At 43.1% G+C, this 15,088-nt stretch overlaps 1 protein-coding gene across 4 annotated transcripts in view; it reads right to left on the bottom strand.

The window, feature by feature from the left end:
- Positions 1 to 15,088, bottom strand: part of atosb (atos homolog b) — a 30,230-nt gene that overhangs the window by 7,343 nt on the left and 7,799 nt on the right. Inside the window, exons 2-5 of one of the 4 annotated variants that reach the window (XM_084360436.1) lie at positions 9,463 to 9,690; positions 3,180 to 3,366; positions 2,473 to 2,678; positions 310 to 1,662 (exon numbers count right to left, since the gene is read on the bottom strand). In XM_084360436.1, the coding sequence (XP_084216562.1) occupies positions 310 to 1,497 (1,188 nt within the window). In that variant the 5' untranslated portion in view covers positions 1,498 to 1,662; positions 2,473 to 2,678; positions 3,180 to 3,366; positions 9,463 to 9,690. Of the gene's footprint in view, positions 1 to 309; positions 1,663 to 2,472; positions 2,679 to 3,179; positions 3,367 to 5,415; positions 5,495 to 9,462; positions 9,870 to 15,088 lie in introns of those variants that run through there. The other 3 variants (XM_084360435.1, XM_084360438.1, XM_084360437.1) reach the window with 3 other exon arrangements.

The raw sequence follows: 15,088 nt of genomic DNA, 5'->3' as shown, positions 1-15,088 counted from the left end.
AGAGCACAGTATTTGCATGCAAATGTGCACATGCTGTTTTACTATGTATGCTGCAATAAAGTCACCTTGAGCTTCTTTCTCGTAGTAGTAGCAACTCAATATACTATACAATCATGACACTAAGATAATGACATCAAGATACAGCAAAACATTTGTCTGTCACATCTATAAATTTAAGACTCAGTTACTTGGTATTACAGCCAGGTTGCAGAACAGCTCATGTTAGCTTTTAGTGAGGAAAGTGGTTGGAAGTAATTTCCTAAGAGAGATGTATGATGTATGTCTGTGTATGCATGGAAGTTTGCTGACCTTAGGCCGGTCCCATGCAGAGGGCAGCAGGTGGTTCCAGTAAGGGGCAGCTTTAGCATCAGTGCTGCGACACGATGCTGGGCCAAGTCCTGGAGCCAGCAATGACAGCCTGCTCCTCTTGGATGTGGAGGGTCCCTCATCATCTGAACATGACTCCCCTGTGTCGCTCGGGGACAGCAGTCTCTTTTTGGCCGGCCAGTGGCCTCCAGAGGAGAGACGGTGGCCATTAGTGCTGGGAGTTTTCTCCCAGGAAGCCAGACCATTAGAGGAGGAGGAAGCAGTCTGTGTGGCACTTCGCTCAGGGGGGGAGGATTCAAGTCCGACTTCCCATTCGGTGGCCTCCCCTGGTTCCTGCAGCTCTGTGTGGTGTGGGGGCGAGAAAGGGCCTGGAGGGCTGGTGGGACTGGTAGGGTTGGGAATCTCATATGTGGACATTTCATATAAGTAGGGGCTGGGCTGGCCTCCAGATGAGCCATTATTGAAACTCTCACTTCCAGGGCTACCTAGTGGGTGGGTGGGTGTGTGGCCCCCATTAGGTGCCTCAGTCCTGGCTGATCCTCCAATGGAATGACCCTGGTCACACAGATGACTATGTGGGTCACACATTGGGGGAGATTTAGGTGAGAGAGGAGCAAACACATCAGGAATGGGCCTGTCATGATTGTGCTGAGTTGGGCGTCGGGAGGGGTTGTGGCTTGGGGAGAGGGGTGGAGACCTGGGTGACAGTCCCCCCTCAGAGTCTCTGTGCTCCATCTGTGCGCAAGAGTATACAGAACCAGGCCCAGTAGGGCCCATCGCTAACCCCATCCCAACACCTTGAGCGGGGGCCGGCCCACATAGCACCCCTCCCTCAAACGCCTCTTTATCTGAGGTGTCCCCCAGGTGAGGGCGCTTATGAGTCAGCTGGGGTTCCTCTAGCCCCCTTTTCACACCCACCCGGACAGGCCTCTGTTGGGTATCAGTGTGGGATTCTGTGGAGGTAGAAAATCCCCCCAACTGGGAGAAAATAGAGAGCTGGTAGACCTTTTGGAGACGTAACTCCTCCTGTCCAAAGTGCCTGGGTGCCCCTGGTCTGACCCCAGGATCTAGGCCCTGTGTTGGGACCTTAGGTGGAGGCAGGTCCCCCTCCTGGGCTGGAAGCTCTAATGGAGCCTTTTTGTGGGCTAACTCCACGTGAATGTGCCGCATGGTTTCTACGCTGGAGGATAAGAGTCCTGACTAAATTTTGTGCAACAGGGTCAAGTAGGTCCTCACAAGTGCCAGAGCAAGATGTTCCACAGGAATAGGAAGTCCTATAGTTCCTGCTGTGATTTTGTCAGATAGTGTGAATCAGGAAGCTGAGCTGCACAGCACCTGAGAGGAACATAATACAGTATTATTACTTTATAATTACTTTAATAAAGCAATCGATGATGGTAGACCGTAGGAGTGATGGAAAACGACAAAAGGGCATTGAGCGATCAACAATGATGTTAGGACATTAATGATCTATTTAATTCTTTGGGTTCTAATAAAATCTGACTGAAATGAACTCATTTCATTCTGTATGCAGGTTTCCCTGTCTTTTACAGTTCTCCACAGAGTATTGACTGACTGTCACATACATGAATCACATTAAGCAATCAATCATATCTATAAACAGTGCGTCAGTTTTCACCACTCGCATGTGGTACATGCTCACTTCAGCATGTGTTGCTAACATGCCCATCCAATTGTTACCACAAAAGAAATGCAGAGCTACATAATAAAAACTTTTTATGAAAAAAAAATTATATTCTCTCTATTTCCCTTATTGTTACACCAAAGAAATAGTATGCCTTGTGATTTTTGATTTTGACAAACTACCTTTACACTTAAAATGACAACTATAATGTCATGACTTCATGACATGGTGTTATCTGAATAAGTTGTAGTAGTACATCTTTTCTGCCCTGACAAAATATCTTGCCACAAAATCAAAAGGAAAATCAGCTACTTATATTTATAGATAAAGTTTGATTGAGTATAACATATAAATACCACTCAGGACCTTTCAGCTCTAAAACTGTATGAAGATACAGCTCTTGCATTAATGGTCCACTTTACATAATACAATTTAGGGCAGGCTTAAGCCTATTTTGCCTCCTGTCTAATTAACGACAATGTCCAAGATCAGCATTTTACCTCTGTGCCCGTCCTTGTCTAATTCTGCCCGTGTGGACGACCTGCATCTGGCCCAACATCTGGAGGTTGTGTCTTAAATAGCCTACTAAAGGAACCCATCTATCTCCATGGCAGCTGCCACGAAACGACTCCAACATCCCAAGATGGGTAATCAGGAAACAGTAAGGACTCCAGAGAAAACAGGAGTGAAGGAAGGGGGCAATGACCTGAGAAGAAATAAAAAAGATTAGTTGTTGGTCAAAAAAGAAAATGCAATCAACCAAAACCATGATAGATATTATAATTCAGAGTGCATTTATGTATAATGGACCACTGGATGAAAACTGAAGAAATTCCACTTTTGACATGCATGCTTGTTAAACACTTTTAATACCTTGACAAGAATTTAAAAAAATTTTTTTGGTATGTTTTAATCACTGGAAGTTGCAGGCAACTTGGCCATACCAATTGAACGGTACAAATTATTTGCATTACCTTGATTTGTTTAAGAACATTTAAAAAGGTCCAGTGTGTAGGATTTAGCGGCATCTCTAAACGGTAACATAAACACAATGGTTTTTAGATTCAAGTCATTATAGACGAATGCTTACATATTTCTGAATATTATATTCAATTACTGCACCTAAATCCTACTCACTGGACATGTAAATAGAGAATCGACTGAAATAAGTGACTTGGAAATCATCGTCCAGAATGCTAAAACGTACCAGAGGGGCAAAGTGTCAGTGATGCAGGAGGCTCTTGAGAGGAAATGTATCTGAACAGGAATCTGAAGTAACTCTATTGGGGCTCCATCTGTGATTGGCCGATAGCCAGACACGCCCTCCTTGGTCACCTGGGCGTATGGTGTGGCACGGCTGTAGCATCATGACAGGGTCATTCCACCCAGAAACCCTGAGGAGACAGAAAGATATAGAAACAAATCAGTGGTCAGTCAGTTGCTTTTATCTTACCCCCCGCGTATACATGCACAGAATATGTATGATACTGAACACAATATTGTACACAAATATATACTCATACTTGTGCATACTTGAGCAGACACGTACTGCAGTCGAACGCACAGATATTGTGCAAACATGGCAAAATGGAAGTCAATATCTAAGTCCGTTCATACACTTGAGAAGAACAACACAAAAGACGCTTCAATCAAATAATAAATTCCTGTATAATGTTGGTATTCATAATTTCAAAAGGAAAACATTTTTCACTCATTCCTTTTTATTTTCTATAACTAAAGTTCCTCATATTGAGAACAAAAACCCAAAGACTCTGGGCTGAGGATCAAACAAGAAGGAGCCAGTTCAAACTTGACACTAAATGGTGCTAGGCCAAGAGAAGCGGGACGTTTTCCGACCCACTTGGACCAGAACTTGGGAATGTGGAGGGAAGGAGGGGGGGGGGACACAGTGAGCTGTCGCTGTGGCAACCAGTAGCCCAAGGATAACGGCTCCTTTGTACTTGGCCACAAAGAGGGAGAAAGAGAAGCAGAACTAGAGGGAGGGGATGGTGGGGGGTGCTGGGGGGGGGCAGGGATAGGCTGGCAAAGATGCTCCTCCGAGAAAATATCTACAAACACAACAAAATGGCTGTCCTCCATGAGGTGTGTACAACCATTCAAAAATGTCAATACACTATGATGCCTGCCCTGCGATAACCCAAAGCAGGCAAAAGATTTTGATTGAATCCAAAGCTTGTAAAATGTGACAAGTTTTGAAAACGGGAAAGAAAGCTACCCTGCCGCCGTTTAGTTGGTTCCCATTTAGACCTACATTACAGCAACCAGCAATTTCACTTTCTTGTATTTCCTATTGAATCATCATGGTGAAACAGTGATTACACATGAAGAGATCCATTATGTGCACAGAAGCAATGACATAAGCCTAAAGATCCAGCAAGAGGAAAGTAAAACCGGTGAGAAAAGGGAAATGTAAATAACTAGAGTGGTTCATGGGTACTTTCCACTCCATTGAATCATACCTGAAATGTAAACACCAGTGGAGTTGTAAAGGATGTTACAAAAAATCCCCAAATTTCTACACAAATATAGCAAGGGGGTAACACTGCACTCTGCTGTAGGTGTTTTAACTGCTTGGCTGACAAATAGTGTTTGTATAAGCATGCATTGTGTTTCATATCTTTTCTAAAAACCAAATTATCCACTAATTTGGGACAACACAGTCTTAAACGTCAACAAGAAAGGAGTGATCGTCTGTCAAAGGTGACAAAAGAATGAGATGGTCCAGACAGGGAGACACAAACAGAGAAATAGAGACAGGATTTGTGCCTATATACTGTACATTACAGCCTGATTACATACAACTGAAAACATAATGGTATATCATCAGGTAATTATGCTTTCGTATCAGTGCGCACAAAAGATTTCACATGGATACGATGTCAGGCGTCAAGCCTTTGTCACCTGTAATTATATACATGACATATGGCCCACACTCAGTCGAACGGTGCAGCCTTTGGGAAAACCCAGTTGTGCAGACTAAACACACAAATATGTGAGCGCCATTCCCAATTTTCACAACAACCCGAGATGGGGGAGTTTTTTAAATAAATACCAAAGAATATAACCTAAAAAACATGCTATTATTCTGACATTATTAGCCTAAATACACTGAAATTTCGAGGAATTCTGCTAAAATGAACAGGAGGGTACATGGCGATGTGTCTATAACTACTGAAAACATTATGGAGTCGCATATCATCATAACATATCAACTGCTGTCCATGCTAGGACATTTGAAGGACAAATGCTGTATACCGTTCAGATTATTTTGCAGATATATCTCAGTTTGGGGATTTGTGTTGAACCAGAACTGCTCCGGTAAAACCTGAATGTCTGGTTAATTGAATTTGCAAGTCAAATGATAAAAGATAGGCAGCATGACTTGCATATTAGAGTTCAATCAACATAATGCAAGAAATCACCTCCTCTTGTTTTGTGTCCGCCTGAAGACAGGTGGAGTCTCCAGGGTGACATCCAAGGGCGGACTCAGGTGGTGGGGGATGGGGAAAGACTGGAAGAGGAGTCAGCAATTAGTATTTATAGCCATTGCATATATCAGAGCTCACTGGGAGTACCAAAGGGCTCTGTGCTAGGTCCCACTTGATTTCTGACCTTATTTTGAACTAGCTGAGCCTGAGGCTGGCAGAGGCTGCCCAACCCTTTTCAGGCTCGATCCAGGAGCCAATAAGGCGTAGAAACACAAAAAAAGGCTTCAGTTTGCAGGGTGTGTGTGCCAGCTGAGACTTGAGAATTTAAGAGCGCCATTATCGCAGAGCATTGTAGAGATTTTAATAAACTCCACCTGCCCTATTAGACAAAGTTCCAATATTCACCTTTTATCTACCTGTACAATCTGTTAACACCTACAGCAAAACAGCAACCATTCTTTGTGTTACTCCCTGTTTGGAAATCTGCATTTTCTGTGGAACAATTTCCAGACTTAAAGGATAAAAACACATTTTAGCTCATCTAGATAAAACCATTAACCCCCCTCCGAGCTTTAGCTAAATGCTATCACTACATTCAAAAAGTCATTACCCTCAAATTTCTTCTCACATTTCCTTGAGTTAAAGCAGCTGACAATCAAGCATAAAGATGTTACACATCATTGGCAAGCCATGTGCAATCTCGATGCAACATCTGCAGCTTCTCTGGAAGTGGAGCAGCAAGCAATCATTCACTGAGGGAGAGCGAAAGTAGAAATGGTGAGATGACAGACAAAGGGAATGAGAAATGCCTGACAAGAAGGAAGCAGCTAGACAGAGACAGAGCGAGAGAAGAGAGGAGGAGAGGAGAGAGGGTGAGGGGAACACAGAGAGCCCAGCCAAAGACCTTGAGGAAGATATAAATACAGGAGGAGCAGGTAGCACTCCCAGGTGTCAGGGCCAACTCAGAGTGCTCATGGCTACAGTGCATAACCCAGCAGTTGAGTCAGCTCATAGCCTTAAATTTAAGCTGCACAAATGGCCAAAGAAATCCTTTAGAGCCACCACAACCCACTTCTAATTGGTTATTTCTTGAAAAGGGTCCAGTGAACAAATAGCTCCTGCTGCCAAAAAAAATGCAAATAGCAAGGCTGGACTGTAGCATGCATATTATTGTTTTTAGTACAATAATCAGACTGAAGATTAGCTGTAATTAAAAGGCCCAAAAATTACTTTTGGTTGGGAAGAAACCCACACATATAACTACTGAATTAATATTGTTTTACTCTGTCATGTTTTGTTTGTTTAATTGTGATGAAAGGAGGAGGAAATCCATTGTGATTATGTGAAACAAATGAGGAAATAGGTGTAAAACAATGATGGGTGTGCTTGGGAGAGGAAATCAAATGGGATCAGTAAAGTTGTGAACATGACCAAGACAAAATAATCAAAATAGCAATAGCATCAGTCATGATTGCAGAAACATTCAAATGCAATCAGACCATAACCAAACCTGGGAAATGACTGTCCAATAGAAACAAGCTTAGGACAACAATAGGAAAATGAGATGGGATGGGAAAGGTGGAACTTCTATGTATTTATTCACTGCTGGTATCCACAACAGAAAATCATTGAAAATGCTATACTAGCAATGCAACTGTGCCGTTCACAGAGGCATCCAAACCTCAGGAACAGCATCAAGAAACACTACTGCTCATCATGTGTGAGGACCGAGGTCAATGGGTTCAGTCTGGGTGTTAATTTAGGCCGAAGAAGACTGTGGTCAAAAGGTCAGAGGCCAATGGTCTTGGGTCAGATGACTTCGAGCACATCAGGAGACCTAGAGGCATTTAATTTCACCATTATCAGAGAGGTGGCGTTAGGAGGTAGTGGTAAAAGGCTAAGGCAAAAGCAAACAAGGTGTCGTTGATCTACATGTAGCAAATAAATTACACACACACTTGGACAGTTCCACTGAGGGGCCCATAAAGAACGTGTTGGACTGAGTTACTTATGAGTCATTGTGGCAACTGGAGCATCAGTACTTTAAGCAAAAACATCTGCAGAACAGACAAAAGTACACTTAAGATCCTGTGCATTTTGAAAAGCTGCTCACAGGTTGAATGGAACACATTAATGTACACAGACTCGTCTTTAGGTGCCATGCTGACGGCTCTGACCTCAAAACCAGCTCGTGGTGAAATAAATAGGCTTGAAAGGGGCAGAGTTCATAGCCAAAATACCCTGACATTTGGCCTGTGCACATTCATCACAACACCCAGATACCTCGTGCATGTGTGCACACACACACACACGTGCAAGGCGACATCACTTATGTCTTTCTGCAATTAAAAAGACAGAACGAAGACGAAGTACGACAAGCTACTACATTTAAATGTATTTGTTTACAGTCTTCACCACAAGTGCAAGAAACACAGTCACTGCATAGTTCAGATATTTTTATAGCATGCCTTTTGACAATCACTGCACTCCACCTTTGAGAAACTGTTTATGGGAGAGAAACAGCTGCTCGGTTTACAGCTGACTGAACTTGCAAGAAACTTGCCTACTTCCTCACCAGTTTAGAGATGTTATATCATACTTTATACTGTTATGCAGGACTGTAGATCCATGACATTCAAAAGCCAAAAGAGTCTGTGGGAAATTTCCCTCATTTTCAAAATAAGGTTTTTCCTCCCCTTGATCAGGATCCTAAACTGCCAGGCTGGATTATTTCTTCAGGACTAATAATAATAATAATAAACTTATAAACTAATAATAAACCATGGACACTAATATTGCGTTTCTCCTTTAATTTCCTCCACATTATTAATTTGAATTAATTAGTCTAATACAGGACAATATTTGCATCAAAAACTTCAACCCCGACAACTGATGGCAAACTTCTGACAGTCTCTATTCTCCCCGCAGTCCCCTTTAATATTAAAATGAGTCTAGTGATAGAGGCAGTCATAGCCTTCAGAGTCACCAATGCAATGCCAGAGTAATCAAAAAGCAAGGTTTTAGCCTGCGCTCATGTTTGTACTTTCCATCACACAAAAGAAAATACCCATTCATGAAGAAAGGCATCATTCTATTGAATGTCCTTCTTAATAAATGCTTGAAACAGTGCTAGCCAATGACAAAGTCCCATAATAACCAAATGTGTTGCAACACATTTTGTGAGAGTCAGCCTTTGGCCTCTGGATAGGGTTAATTCTCCACCTAGACTGTCTGAAATGACTTGTTATCACTCACATACTGTGAGCTATCATCTTGAGTGAGTCTTCTGTGGAAACTCTTGTCCCTAGCTGCTCAGCTGCACAATGTCGTCAGTAAACTCAGCCTGTAACAGAGGTGTGATAGCATCAGCATGAAGTTAGCAGCCTCCCAAATGCCCCGATTGTCTCATCAACTTTTAGCAGAGCCCCACCCGAGCTACTCCCAGGCTTGTACAGGGCCTGGAGGCTGATAAACACTCAGACGCACTTATGCACACATTCTTCAACACAAAAAGTTGCTAAGCGCTCCTGCAAACAATCACCTGTTGATTGGATTACAGGAGGCATCTAGAGTTTGGAAATCTGATGTCGCTGTGCACGAGGGGATGGAATGACAGTCGAGCATGTGTGTTTGTATGTGTCTGTATGTGTGTGTTTCAGTATCAGACAAAGACAGAAGACAGGAAGCGGCAAAGAAAGACAGAACGTGACAGAGGGAGACAGGTTGTGTTCACTGAAACTGACTGAAACCTCTAAGCGAGACAATGTAACACCAGACACACACACGGTACTCAAGCTGGTGAGTCATGGCAGTATAAACTAAGCTGGTCCAGTGACATAGTTGCTGAGAATGCTGTTTGACACGGGGTCCCTTTCTGTCTCCCCCCTCCCTCCCTCAGTCCGTCTGTGTGTCTGCCTGCCTGTCTCTCTGTCTGCCTTTCATGTGGCCATTTTAGGAGACGTTGAGTCACCCGAGCGCAGCTGACAATATGACAGGAGCAACATTAGTACACTTGACAGCAGGAGAACTTGTGACACTCACCCTCTCAGAAAGATGTGGTTTATCTCGCTGTCTCACTCTCTGCCTCTCTCCTTCCTTCCTCTATTTCGTCTGGTGGCTGGATGATGGCTGATTCTGCTGCCTTGTCTCTCTGTCCTCCTCTGTGTTTCTATTTCCACCGGGTTAAGCTGCCTTCTCTCTCTCTCTCTCTCTGTCTGTCTCTCTCTGCGTCGGCTCTCTGGCTTGTTGTCTCTCTGTGCTTCCTTCCTCCTGAAAAAGTGGTGTTGAGAAGACAGTCAAGTTGTTTGGCCTGCCTTTGCTTGTCTTGTCAGGAGGCCTGCTAGCCTGCTCTCTCTCGTTCTCTCTGTATCTTGTTTTCTTCCTGTCTACCTCTCTCCACCCTCACACATGCACAAATCAAAAACCCATCAACAACTTCACCCCCCACCCATCTCCCTTTTTCCCTCCCTCTCCTTGTCTCTCTCTCAAGCTCCCCCCCCCTGCCCTCTTTCTTCCTTTCTCTCATTCGCGCCCCTCCAAAATATCTTGAATACAAAAGCCACTCCCCTTTTCCTCTTGTCCCATTCCTCCTCTTCCTCACCCTCTTCTCTCCCCCTTTCAACCCTTTCTAGCTGTCCTACCCTCAACCTCTCTCTTGCGCTCTCTCTGTTTTCTTTCTGTCGGTTTCCTCTCAGCTGATAGAGCAAGGCATGCTTTGCTCACTCAGCAGTGAAGGCATACAGGGGAAGGGGGGGGTGGTGCTGCTGCAAGCTGATTGGCTAGAGAAAAGGGGGGTCAGCTGTAGTAGCTCAGGTCCTGATTGGTCAGGAGAGGGAGTTAAAGGGAGGAGGAGGTGTGGGGAGCCCAAACTCCACCCACCTGCTCCTGCTTGGCCTGTTCTGCAGAAGTTCGACCATGGAGAACTTTCCCCAAACACTGTGTGAGTGGGTGTGTGTGTGTTAAATGTGTGTCCTTGACAGCTTTAAGCATGTTGTGTGCACAGTTTTTCACTTGTGTAATCTCTTCCCGCAGCTTGCCAGCCACATGTATTTCTGTGTGTGAGTTAGTTAAAGAACATCAGTTAATGAAAGAGTTTATTCCTCAGAGAGTACAGACGCAAACACAGATGCAATCAGCCCTCCCCCTTCCTTTGCTGTCGTCCCTCTCACACTCACAAAGGCGCTGTGTGTGTGTGTGTGTGTAGTATGAACTGTACACAGCGACATATAGCCGACACAAGCTCACGAAGGCAGAGGGCTTATCTGCTGCTGGAGTGTAGATGCATGTGAAAAAGTTTATCAGCTGAGTACCAGGAGCTGCCCTCAGCTGTGTGCGTGTGCGTGCGTGTGTTTTGCCATCTGTGAGCTAATAAGGAACAGCATGTTGACTAGGCAGGAACCATTTCGAACAGAGTGGTGTGGTTAAAGTATGCACACTGCGAGCAAGTGCATCACACACTAGCGCTTATGCACTCTCACCTCTCTCTCACACACACACACACACACAGATTGTGGGTGGAGAGTATAAAAGTTGAAAGCACTGTAAAAACATATTTGAAGCTGTCAAGAACACATATTTAGCGCACGACAGACACAAACACACTGACCACGTTACACTTGATCCTTTTTTAGGCAAGCAGGGTTGTCTTGTTATCAGATGCATGCAGGTTGAGACATGCGAGACAAACCTATTGATAGTTCTCTGTCTCTCTCCTCGTCTACCTTTATCTCCACAGTTTCCATCTGTATGTTTCAACCCGTGTCCGTTTCAAAATCAAGGTGGACATTTTTACACCTGCTAGTTGCTGCTGCTTTGATATGCTATCTCTGTTAGATGAAAGTATATAAGGTGTCGTATGTTCATTGCATGATTAAGGTTTTTTTTTAATGAAAATGACTAATAGTAAAGTTATTGTAATACTCATGACCCCTTACCTCGCTATGTCAAAATCACAAAAAACTGTTTCTCGTGATAAAAAGAAATGTATCCGCCTGAAAAACAATTTTTTCTCTCAACTGCATTTAAAATTATAGTAACATATTTATAGGAAGGAAGTGGTTCCCCGCAGCCACCAGACAAAATGCTGGTAAATACTCCAAATTTGAACTCTACCAGCCTAAACATTTAATTTATTACAAATTAGTTTTTTATGCAATATGACGCACATCCTTTTATGCGAGACTGCACTTTATTATCACTCATTGCACTTTATCTAACGAGCCAAACCAGAACGTTATCACCAGTTTTGTGTTACACTGTTTGATAATAATGTGTTTTACTGCCTTTTGAGCCTGTTTTTGTTCGCCTGTACAATGAATATTGTTGTTCTACTTTGAACCTATTGCTTTTAAGCAGTCACTGCCATTGATGGACAAATTGGTCAAAGTTTTCTGCCTCGGTTGTAATGCTGCCCAATTGCAATCCACTTGGGTGTTTGGATGCATGCATGTACATAGAGCTGCAACTAACGATTAGTTTCATTGTTGTTTAATCTGCCAATTATTTAGCAAGAGCAAACTAGCAACACATCCATTTAACTTCCAGTTGCTAGTTTTATATAGTGAACAGTCCAAAACCCTAAAGTATTCAATTTGCTGTCTTATAAAGACAAATAAAAACATCAAATACTAACATGAAGGAGATCTTTTTTAAGTTTTTGTTTGAAAATTGCATCAAATTATCAAAATACTGTAGTTACTAATTGATTTTCTGCTAATTGACACATTGATTAATTGTCTGAGCTATACATGTATATACTCATAGATGAATGCAGTGTGTATAAATATGTGTGGAAGTATGTCACAGTTGTTTTGGTGCGTGTGAGTGGTAAAAGTAAGCAGAGATGAGGTTTGAAAAACAAGACAGGGCTTCTGCTACATACCTCCAAATATAGAGATGTGGGGATATGGGAGAGAGGGGAGGGAGGAGGCAGAAGACTGACAGCAAGATGGACCAAGAAAGATAAACTGACAGACACACATCCAGACTGCAACCAGGCAGTTTCCTGTCATTAAACAGGCTCAGCTGCTGCTTTCAACAGCAAAGCCTGTAAAAACTGTATTAATGTGGACTTTCTGCTCACAAGCAGCAACGTTACTTGGGATCTCGTGTTTCAGAGCTAACAAACACAGACATTCACACACTTCTGTCCCTTTAAGAGCCCATGTTGCCTTCCATATTTGGCAATAGAGGGTGTGTCTTCACTGCAAAGACCCTCCTCCACTCAAGGGCACTCTGAGTGCAGCCGAGGAGAAAGAAGCATTGAAAACACACACTAACATTCCATCAAACACACATACTGATACAATCCTGACTTTAAAGCATGGCAGTATTTGTTTTGTGTCTATATGACGAAGTTGGGGTTGGACTTTCAGCCATGGCGGCTAAAAGACTGCCTTCACGCACACAGATACACGCACACCTTGTTTTTCTAGGCCTCTCAAAGTGACACCAGCTGTGTGATTTACCCATCAGCACCCAACAGTCACAGGATTCAGAACATAAAGAGCTTCGATTTGACTACCAGCCCCATACCTCAGTGAGGAAAATCGGTTGGTCACAGTTTTAAATGTCCAGTGTTAAATATCAAAAACAAGGTCCAGTTCGCCCTCCTCTATCGGGAGGGAGAGAACAAAAGGAGGAGAGGAAGAGGGGAGGTGGAGGAAGGGTGGGAAAGGAAAGTCTACACACACTTGTGTCTGTGTGTGTGAAGGGAGGGGTTGTCCGTGTAATGCTGAACATGTTTAAAGAGGCATGGGCCCATGCTTGTGTTGGTTTCTTTTGGCATGCACCAGAGTGTGTTAGTGGGACGAACATGGAGATGAATGTACAGTATGTGGATCTCTCTGACACGTGTGATGAGAGCATGGACATCAAGACGGCTCCAGTGTGCAGAAGAAAATTTCAAAGCTAATATTTACAAGGAAATAACAAGCAGCAATGTGTCGACTTGCTGTAAAGCTCTGTAAAGCAGTGCACGGTAATAGGGTGGAAATGTTGTAGGAAGGCTGAAGTTTACAGTAACAACCATCAGCATTTCAAATTAACTTTGACCTGTCAGGCATATTTTAAGTCGTATGTAGGTCGTAAATATAACAAGCTCCATTTCAGAGCTACACCACTGACAAGAATAAAGTTAAAAGTGCTAATTTAAAACTGGATTTCCCACTTCTACAGCACATGGTTTTTGTCTTAGTCCTCATTTTCTATTTTCAGCAGCCTCACTTATTACGTGTCGCCACATGGCAATAACATTAACTGCTTTCTATTTTCAACATTTCAGCCCTTATTCACAGCCAGGCCAGAGTGTCTTGTAAATCCCACTTTCTTTCTCAGGATTTTACAATAGAACAAGACCTCTGAATAAGATTCTTAACTGCCAGTTTGACTGCTATAACCCCACCCCCAAACAATCCCACAACCAAAACTAATCAGATAACAAGTTCCTACAGGTTGTTTCCCAACCAAGAGTGGTTTCTTCATATTTACATATCTAAGCACTGTAACAATCCGGTGAGACTAACTCTCTGGAAGGGCATGTTTGACCAGCTGTGTGTTGACAAATGGGATTGCAAGCATTGGGAGGTATAAGCATTTAACTGTGTGTGCAAATGTGTGTACTTTGCCCTCTTTGTCATTTAAGCAAATTAGCTAGATATATTTGCCCAATAAAACCTTGATTGTTATTGCTTTATTTGAATTCTATATGTCTATGCTCAATTTATTATCTAGTGGCTATAAGTGTCAGTTGATATAATTGTGACTCTCAATATGATCAAGAGGATTACATTTAGGATTGGGGTTAGGTGTAAACTGGGCATATGGAGCAAATACACTTTGCTGAACACAGACTTTTTGTTAATCCATTTTAAAAGCCACACTGTCCAAATAAAGCATTCCGGAAATAGCTTCTGCTTGTTTTTCCATTACCAGATATGTCTCTCCATCCATTTCATTTCGTCAATCACTCCCACCATTCATTTAATGATGCAACATGCAGCAGCACTGTAAGTGTGCAAACTTTTCTTTTGTGTATCCTGTTGTAATCAGCTGTTGTAAAGTTTGGTGTAATAAATCAAAGACGGGAATAAAGAGGATGAAATGGAAAAATAGAGTAATGGGTGATATGAACAGGGAGGACAGAGAGAGACAGGGTGTAATGGGAAGAACTGCGGAGATGGGGAGGAGTGTGGCACCCTGTCTTGGTGACAGGCCGGGCCAGCTCAGAGGATGGAATGTTCCAGAGAAATATGCTGCCTATTCATGGAGGACAGGAAATAAAGCTCTCTCTCTCTCTCTCTACCTCTCCCCCCTTCCCTTTCAGACTTCACTCCTTCACCTTGAATTCAGCTGCCTGTCTTTTTACCTCACTCTCTCTCCCTCTCTCTTTCTCGTTCTCTCTTCATTTTTTTCCCTGTCCATCTTCCTTCAGTTTAAATTAATTCCTCTTCTCCCTTTCTCTTTCATGCTCGGGGTACTCGCACAGCATGGTGGTGTTGCACCACTCAAGACTGGTAGTATAGTTCAGCCTGCCATCTGGGCAGTGTAATGAAAAGAAGAAGAAAAAAAAAACCCTTTCTTTCCTGTGTAGCTCCCTAATGCCTAACCAGGGCATACTGTCACTATCTAACCAGCCAACCTGGCTAATGATTGGTGGATGGTGGAGAAG

The sequence above is a fragment of the Pagrus pagrus genome, assembly GCF_965226575.1.
Source record: "Pagrus pagrus genome assembly, chromosome: 8".
Classification (NCBI taxonomy): domain Eukaryota; kingdom Metazoa; phylum Chordata; class Actinopteri; order Spariformes; family Sparidae; genus Pagrus; species Pagrus pagrus.
Note: the sequence above shows the minus strand (reverse complement) of the source record. Positions and strands in the feature narration are given on the sequence as shown.